The sequence below is a fragment of the Danio rerio genome, chromosome 21, assembly GCF_049306965.1.
Source record: "Danio rerio strain Tuebingen ecotype United States chromosome 21, GRCz12tu, whole genome shotgun sequence".
NCBI classification, from domain to species: Eukaryota; Metazoa; Chordata; class Actinopteri; order Cypriniformes; family Danionidae; genus Danio; species Danio rerio.
Genome location: NC_133196.1, coordinates 48,217,501 through 48,227,500, shown reverse-complemented (window position 1 = coordinate 48,227,500; position 10,000 = coordinate 48,217,501). Strand labels below are relative to the sequence as shown.

At 34.7% G+C, this 10,000-nt stretch overlaps 2 protein-coding genes across 4 annotated transcripts in view; one reads left to right on the top strand and one right to left on the bottom strand.

The window, feature by feature from the left end:
* gpr34l (G protein-coupled receptor 34 like) overlaps positions 1-10,000 on the bottom strand; it is a 219,521-nt gene that overhangs the window by 129,973 nt on the left and 79,548 nt on the right. The window lies entirely within an intron of this gene.
* Positions 1-10,000, top strand: part of gabrb4 (gamma-aminobutyric acid type A receptor subunit beta4) — a 110,294-nt gene that overhangs the window by 58,166 nt on the left and 42,128 nt on the right. For both annotated transcript variants that reach the window (XM_017353011.4, XM_005173874.6), the window contains exon 4: positions 9,635-9,855. In XM_017353011.4, the coding sequence (XP_017208500.1) occupies positions 9,635-9,855 (221 nt within the window). The remainder of the gene's footprint in view (positions 1-9,634; positions 9,856-10,000) is intronic.

Genomic DNA, 10,000 nt, shown 5'->3' with positions numbered 1-10,000 from the left:
TAAAAATAATATTTAATAATATCGTCATCTTTTAATAAATAGCCTGTAATTTCACTGTTGCGGATACACACATTGCAATACCGATGCTCAAAGCATATATTGTTCAGCCCTAATATATATAACATTGTGCATCATATATTTTTACACTGGGCTTTTGGGTTTTGAATTAGGTAAATACACATAAGCTAAAAGCAAAGAACTCCCTATAAAAAAAAAAAGCGTTTAAGAGAGTTTAGCATAAATATAATACCCCTTTTTACAAGATATAAAATAAGTCTATGATGTCCCTAGAGTGTGTATGTGAAGTTTCAGCTCAAAAAAATCCACACAACTAATGTGAAACTGACCGTTTCAGGCTTTGGTCCTAATTGTGGCATTTTTTAAGCTGTTGCTTTAAATTCAAATGAGACTGTGCTCGTTTCAAAAGAGGGCGGAGCTACAAATGCTTGTGTGTCAGCATAGTGGCAGATTCAAATACAGGACTAACGTCCTATGCAAATGAGGGAGAGATGGTCACTAGTGGGCGGGGCTTTCTCTATCTGATGACATGTACAAAGAGAGAATGTCAATCAAAGTGTTTCTGCAGACTGATTTAGTCAAGTCTGATTATAAACAATAATATTTATTAATGTTTACCATTAGAAGCTGGTTATATTCACACACTGCTGCCACACAATTGTGTTTAAACCTCCTATAAAACAGATTTTAGCATAATAGATGCCTGACTCTATGTGTTGTGAAACTCTGGTGCAGGCTCGTGGCTGCCGTACATGTGATCTGCTGTCAATCATGTTTTATACAAGATGGCAAAAGCTGATTCCGCAGCCAGTGAGATTGATTACACATTAATCTTCTCTGGTTTAGTGCGCAGTATGGGCTGATCCTGCAGATCTTATACTCTTATATCCAACACAGGCTCATTGGAAAAACATGCTTCAGTCTACATTTTTGTTAAACACACTTCAACACACGTGTGAATGCAGTTAGTTGGTGAAAGAACACTAGGGGGATGTATGACGACCACAACCTTTACTCCTTTTCACATTAATGATATTCACAAGGACAAATCCATATGGTTTGTAATGAATACTTTGCGTCACCTATCTATACATTTTCTAGCATGGTCAGTTTTCTTGTAGCTCACTTTGTAGGGTGTTGTGCTGCAGAGCGCCCGGGTTCAATTTTGGTGAAGCACGCTACCACAAAACGGATAAAAGCAATGTAACATCATGGGAAAGTTATGTATATTTGTCTTGCATCTCCTTGTGAAAACACTATTGGTTGGGAATACTTTAGCTTAGTGGTTCGCTAGGTGATCTGTACGACAAGCCTTCTCAGGATGTGTACAGAAACTATGTGCTTCTGAAACGTACAACATACCCAAAGTAACCTATTTCAGTTGCAAAAATGTTCACAGCGCCCTCTAGTGGATTTATCATCGGAAGCGTACAACAAAACATACATTAAGTAACCTATTTCAGATCTGCAAAAATGTTCAGAGAGCCCACTAGTTGATTTGTCATGTGAAATGTGCAGCAAAACATACCCAAAGTCACGTATTTCAGATGGGCAAAAATGTAGACAGCGCCCTCTTGTGGATTTGTCAGCTGAAATGTGCAACAAAACATAGCCCAAGTAGTGTATTTCAGTCACAAAAGTGTAGACAGTGCCCTCTAGTAAATTTGTCATCTGAAACATACAATAAAACACACCCCAAGTGGCGTATTTCAGTGTAGACAGCGGCCTCTAACGGATTTGGGATCCGAAACGTACAACAAAACGTACCCTAAGTAACATATTTCTGTCATAAAAGTGTAGACAGCGCCCTCTAGTGAAATTTTCATCTGAAAAAAACAACAAAAGCCCCAAGTAGTGTATTTCAGTGTAGACAGCAGATTTGTCATCTGAAACGTACAACAAAATGTACCCTAGTAACGTATTTCAGTATTTAAGTGTACAACAAAACGTACTCTAGTAACGTATTTCAGTATTTAAGTGTGGACAGCGCCTTCTAGTGGATTTGTCATCTGAAACGTACAATAAAATGTACCACAAGTAACGTGTTTCAGTCACAAAAGTGTGTTCAGCGCTCTCTAGTGGATTTGTCATCTGAAACATACAACAAAACATACCCCTAGTAGTATATTTCAGTGTAGACAGCGGCCTCTAGCGTATTTGTGATCTAAAACGTACAACAAAACGTACCCAAGTAACGCATTTCAGTATTTAAGTGTACAACAAAACGTACCCTGGTAACGTATTTCAGTATTTAAGTGTAGACAGCGCCCTCTAGTGGATTTGTCATCTCAAACATACAACAAAACACATCCCAAGTAGTGTATTTCAGTGTAGACAGCGGCCCCTAGCGCATTTTGGATCTGAAACGTACAACAAAACGTACCCTAAGTAACATATTTCTGCCATAAAAGTGTAGACAGCGCCCTCTAGTGAAATTTTCATCTGAAACAAACAACAAAAGCCCCAAGTAGTGTATTTCAGTGTAGACAGCAGATTTGTAATCTGAAACGTACAACAAAATGTACCCTAGTAACGTATTTCTGTATTTAAGTGTACAACAAAACGTACTCTAGTAATGTATTTCAGTATTTAAGTGTGGACAGCGCCTTCTAGTGGATTTGTCATCTGAAACGTACAATAAAATGTACCACAAGTAACGTGTTTCAGTCACAAAAGTGTGTTCAGCGCTCTCTAGTGGATTTGTCATCTGAAACATACAACAAAACATACCCCAAGTAGTATATTTCAGTGTAGACAGCGGCCTCTAGCGTATTTGGGATCTGAAACGTACAACAAAACATACCCAAGTAACGCATTTCAGTATTTAAGTGTACAACAAAACCTACCCTGGTAACGTATTTCAGTATTTAAGTGTAGACAGCGCCCTCTAGTGGATTTGTCATCTCAAACATACAACAAAACACATCCCAAGTAGTGTATTTCAGTGTAGACAGCGGCACCTAGCGCATTTGGGATCTGAAACGTACAACAAAACGTACCCTAAGTAACATATTTCTGTCATAAAAGTGTAGACAGCGCCCTCTAGTGAAATTTTCATCTGAAACAAACAACAAAAGCCCCAAGTAGTGTATTTCAGTGTAGACAGCAGATTTGTCATCTGAAACGTACAACAAAATGTACCCTAGTAACGTATTTCAGTATTTAAGTGTACAACAAAACGTACTCTAGTAACGTATTTCAGTATTTAAGTGTGGACAGCGCCTTCTAGTGGATTTGTCATCTGAAACGTACAATAAAATGTACCACAAGTAACTTGTTTCAGTCACAAAAGTGTGTTCAGCGCTCTCTAGTGGATTTGTCATCTGAAACATACAACAAAACATACCCCAAGTAGTATATTTCAGTGTAGACAGCGGCCTCTAGCGTATTTGTGATCTAAAACGTACAACAAAACATACCCAAGTAACGCATTTCAGTATTTAAGTGTACAACAAAACATACCCTGGTAGCGTATTTCAGTATTTAAGTGTAGACAGCGCCCTCTAGTGGATTTGTCATCTCAAACATACAACAAAACACATCCCAAGTAGTGTATTTCAGTGTAGACAGCGGCCCCTAGCGCATTTGGGATCTGAAACGTACAACAAAACGTACCCTAGTAACCTATTTCAGTCGCAAAAGTGTAGACAGCACCCTCTAGTGAATTAGTCATCTGAGACGTGCAGCAAAACGTACCCTAAGTAAAACATTTCAGATTCACAAAAATGTTCACAGCGCCGTCTAGTGGATATTTCATCTGAAACGTGCAACAAAATGTACCTCAAAATTAAAAATTCGCATTGTCACATTCAAAACCATTGTAATTGTGACTGAGTCTATTTACCTGCACACAAATACACTTTAATTGGTACTTAAACTACAGTGCTACCATTTATTTATTTATGTTTTTACCACTGTTGCTACGTAAGAACTCAGCAGAATGTTACTGAACTGTTTGTCCCTTTGGATTTACCATTAAAACTTGATGAAGTCTGCCACTGATACAATGAGTACATGCTGCAGTTGAACTGGTTTCCTTCTCAAGATGCAATGAGAAGTTCCCAATGTCAAATATACTGTGCATAGTACTATTAAGTGTGACTAACTGCATGGAAAACAGTAAGTTATACAATAAATAGCATTTTAGACCTGTAATTTAGGAACGATGAGGATATATACAGCATATAACCTGTACAAATACCTGAGTTTGTCTATGGTTCATCACTATGTGTCAAATATTTATACGGCTGATCTGAAGTCAGTGTTGTGGACTGCAGTTTTCATCAAGACAGGTTCAGACATGGCTTTTTCACAGGCAGCATCTTCACCTGACTAAAATAAACGCAGTCTAGAAGACGTGTGAACACTGACACTGCGCTCAGAATACATTAGCTCCTCATTTTTTAGGGAAGGAAAAAAAAATCCCAACTAAACGCTTCTTTCAAAGAGGCACTTTGAAGATTATGCATTGGGCCGGTTCATTTTACAGCTCTGACATTTCTCACAGTCCAGTTTCGCCTCAGAGAAGGAAAAGGTTGATGAGGTAATCAAAATGAGGCTGAAAATTTGGCTACTGGTTTAATATATGCTTCGCTCAAGTGTTCCAAGTTCCTAGAAGTCATTAATGTGAGACTTCAGTAAATGATTCACTGATTCAAATGATCTGTTCAGACTGAGTATTCACAATTCATTGATTCCAATGATTTGTTCAGAGTAAGACTTCAGTAAAAGATTAATTGATTCAAATGATCTGTTCAGAGTTAGATTCCAGTAAACGATTCACTGATTAAAATGATCTATTCAAAGTGAGACTCCAGTGATTCATTGATTCAAATGTTTCATTCAGAGTGAGAGTCCATTAAACAATTAACTGATTCAACAGATCCATTCAGAGTGAGACTCCAGTAAACGATTCATTGATTCAATTGATTAATTAAGAGTGAGGCTCTAGTGAATGATACACTGATTCAAATGATCAGTTCAAAGTGAGGCTGCAGTAAGCAACTAACTGATTCAAATGATCAGTTCAGAGTGAAAATCTAGTAAACGATTCACTGATTCAAATGGTCAGTTCAGGGTGAGACTCAAAGTAATGATTCACTGAATCAAATGATCAGTTTAGTGAAACTCCAGTAAACGATTCACTGATTAACAATGATCAGTTCAGAGTGAAACTCCAGTAAGAGATTCACTGAATCAAATGATCAGTTCAGGGTGAGATTTAAATTAATTATTCACTGATTCAAATTATCTGCTCAGAGTGACACTCCAGTAAACGATTCACTGATTCAAATGATGAGTTCAGGGTGAGACTCAAACGAATGATTCACTGATTCAAATGATCAGTTCAGAGTGAAACTCCAGTAAACAATTCACTGATCCAAATGATCTGTTCAGAGTGAAACTCCAGTAAGCAATTCACTTATTTAAATGATCAGTTTAGAGTGGAAACTCCAGTAAGAGATTCACTGATTCAAATGATCAGTTCAGGGTGAAACTCAAATGAATGATTCACTGATTCAAATGATCAGTTCAGAGTGAAACTCCAGTAAACGATTCACTGATTCAAATGATCTGTTCAGAGTGAAACTCCAGTAAGAGATTCACTGATTCAAATGATCAGTTCAGGGTGAGACTCAAATTAACCATTCACTGATTCAAATGATTTCTTTAGGGTGAGACTCAAGATAACGATTCACTGATTCAAGTGATCTGTTCAGAGTGAAACTCCAGTAAACGATTCACTGATTCAAATGATCAGTTCAGGGTGAGACTCAAATGAATGATTCACTGATTCGAATGATCAGGTCAGAGTGAAACTCGTGTAAATGATTCACTGATTCAAATCATCAGTTCAGGGTGAGACTCACGATAACGATTCACTGATTTAAAAAAGTTTCAATTTTTATGTGCACTATTTATTTATTTATTTATTTATTTGTCTGTCTGTCTGTCTGTCGTTCATTCATTCATTCAGTCAGTCATTTATAAATGCTTTGTTTAATATAAATATTGCTTTTAACTAAACTTAATAAGAAGCCAAATACAGTATGAAAGACGAAGGCAACAGAAATAGTGAGGAGAGACATAAAGATCTGATCTGGTTTTCTTCCAACTGCAATCCCTCCATTTGTGGCCACTGGAGAATTGCCATCCTGTTCCAGGCGGAAGGTTTTGTTTTAATTTGTTTTGCAGTATTCACTCAAGTATGAAGTTCCCTTTTCTTTACTTTTTCTCCCTTCTTTTTCCTCTACAAGAACGAGTGTGTCTCTTTGATTTATCCATCATGAAGGCACCGCTGAAAGTCTTTGTTCTGGGCTGTTTTGAAGATACAGTAGCACAAGCTCCTCGGTCGGATGTTTTGTTGTACTTCCCTTTCCCTGGACATTCAGAAATGCAGAGAAAGTGCTGTGATAAATCTGAAAGAGCCAAAAAAAATAATCTTCTGAACTAAAGATTCCTAGCCTAAAGCTACAGCTATCTAAGAACACAATATATACAAAAACCCTTAGAGAGAACACACACAAAGCTCAAACACACTGCTTCCTTGTGTGACAACATTGGAAAATCAACAAGCCTGAATCAACAACAAAGCCAGATTACAATTAGCTAAATTAAATTACACTGGGAAAAAAATACTCATGTTTGGAGGCATGTGCTGTGGTCTGATGGAGCTAAGATTGAACTGTTTGGCCATAATGACCAGTGTTAAGTTTAGAGGACAAAGGGGAAAGTGCACAAGCCTACGAACACCATCCCAACTGTGCAGTATGGGGGCGGCAGCATCATGTTGTGGGGCTGTTTTGCTGCAGGAGGGACTGGTCCACTTCACAGCATAGATGGCATCATGAAGAAAGAACATTATGTAGATGATTTTTAACCATTCTCGCTAATGAGGCGCCATGTAAAGAGTGTAAAAATCTGTCATGCGTCCACCGTGGTGGGATGCATATGACTCTTAAAGTCAATGGGAGATGAGATTCTGATTGGTTCAATGCATATTATGCTAAAACACACTCATAACTCATTAAGAAAATAAGGACAACCCTTTTAGATCATGTGCCTGGTGCACAGACTATTTTTCCCCTCCTTAAAATAGAAAAAGTGGATTCTGTGTTAAAATAGAGCACTAGATTTTGACCTGTATTTGGTTATTTTTGTTTCTTATTAATTGTTTATCAGTTCCTAAATGTAAAGAACATGTGATGCTACAACTATAATCTGTAAACAGGGGCCTTGTAGTTTATATTGATATGGAATCAAATAAGTTATTTTAAATCATGCTGCACAATAAAATGTTGTAAAAAGTGTCCTTAGCCAATCCTGTTTACCGTACATCCAAAAGCCACTGCTCACACGGGCAAAATCCGATCGACGCCACAGAGTTTTGCTGCTTATTTAATCAATACCAGTGTTGGTACATCTTAATCCATTTTTAGACTGTTTGCATCACCTGCTCATTCAAAGGAAACACTTTGATCTGTCCTGAGCAGACGCCACTGGAATGTCTTGTTTGGTTTCTTAAAATTGCTTTTAAATGTTAAAGGTTTGGCTGATGATAAGGCATAATAATAATAATAATAATAATAATAACAATAATTGTTATACTAGTACTACTACTAATAATAATAATAAGAAGAAGAAGAATCACCATAAATAATTAATAATAATAATAATAATAATAATCACCATAAATAATAATAATAATAATAATAATAATAATAATAATAAATATTTATAATAATAATAATAATAATAATAATAATAACAATAATAATAACTATAATTGTTATACTAGTACTACTACTAATAATAATAATAAGAAGAAGAATAATGACCATAAATAATTAATAATAATAATAATAATAATAATAATAATCACCATAAATGAGTAATAATAATAATAATAATAATAAATATTAATAATAATAATAATAATAATAATAATAATAATAATAACTATAATTGTTATACTAGTACTACTACTAATAATAATAACAATAAGAAGAAGAATAATCACCATAAATAATTAATAATAATAATAATAATAATAATAATAATCACCATAAGTAATTAATATTATTATTAATAATAATAATAATAATAATAATAATAATAAATATTTATAATAATACTAATACTAATAATAATAATAATAATAATCATCATCATCATCACCACAAATAAATAAATAATAATAACAATAATAATAATCACCATAAATATATAATAATAATAATAATAATAATAATAATAAATATTAATAATAATAATAATAATAACTCTTTAAAAATTTATATATATATATATATATATATATATATATATATATATATATATATATATATATATATATATATATATATAATATAAATTTTGAAAGTGTTATTATTATTATTATTATTATTATTTTATTTACTCTTATGGCTAAATCTATACAAAATGTTGACTAAATTAAAACTCTGTCTTTTTAATGAGTTCAATATATAATACAATAATTAACGGCAAGAAGCAAGTATATGAAACAAAATAATCAATAAAACAACAATGTATAATTATTATGTAAAACATAATAGCTGAATTACTTTGCAGTTCCATTCAAATAATACATCAATATCAAGTAAACGTTTGCTTTTCTCACAATTATACAACACTATTTCAAAGTTAAGATGTTGACCAAATGAAACTTTTAACTAAATCACTTTGGCAATAAATGCTTTGTAAAATATTATTAATAGGAATGATGATTCATTTCCTTTGGCTCAGTCCATTTATTCATCAGGGGTTGCCACAGCGGAATGAACCACCAAGAATGATGATATGAAATAAAAATTCAATAAACAGTAAATAATATACTAATCGTGTAACATGGATTAGTTCAGGTTAATTTCAGTTGCGTTCACATTCACTACATTATCATTTAACATGGATCTAGATTTTTTTAATCTTTGCCAGCTGCAGCTATGTATGATTTCAGTGTAAAATTGATCAAAATCAAAAGTATTTTTGTAATTTTGGCTAAACTAACTTTCCACAAAAAACAGAACTCACAAGAACACATTGATTGCGGCTTAAAGCACACATGAAATCAATACTAAGCATATTGATTTGGTCCAAAGATGATTCCTTGGATTCACTCATTTTTTTTTACGTTAGTGGTTGTAAACAAATATATTTGGGCTAAATTTAAACAAACAAATTAAGTTGAACATTATTATTATTATATTTAATTTGTTTGATAAATTCAACACAAATAAATTGTGTGCAACAGTTCTGCATGCAACACTTTTTTCAGTGTCTGAGGTATTGGGCGGGGCTAACATACTTAACCACGCCCCCTCCAGCTGTCAGTTTTGGCAACAAACAGAAATAGTGTGGAAGAGGAGTCTGTTAGGTTGTAATATCTCCTCCCAAACCCTTTTCCCTATCTTTGTGAATAAAAACGCCTATTTTACATCATCCAATCAGCTCGCAGTAGAAGAAAACAAGCCACGCCTACTGTTTTGTCATTTAATATTCCATTTCTCTAAGAAATGCGTCAAACTATGAAAAAAAAATGGTTGCAGCTTCCAGTTGATGCAGATTTTAATTCTCATGCTGTCTGTTGATTTTGCAGGACTACACCATCACCATGTATTTCCAACAGAGCTGGAGGGACAAGCGCTTGGCCTACGCCGAGATGGCGTTGAACCTGACTTTGGACAACCGTGTGGCGGATCAGTTGTGGCTCCCGGATACTTATTTCCTGAACGACAAGAAGAGTTTCTTGCACGGAGTGACGGTGAAAAACCGGATGATCCGCCTCCATCCAGACGGCACAGTTCTGTACGGACTGAGGTAAATGCCATCATTAATGCTGTGCTGGATAATGTACAGGGGTGTATTCCAGAAATCAACTGACTTACACCTTACTACATACAACCTTAACCATCTGCAATGTCGATGTGCAGAATATCTATTTTAGAAATGCTTTCTATTTCTG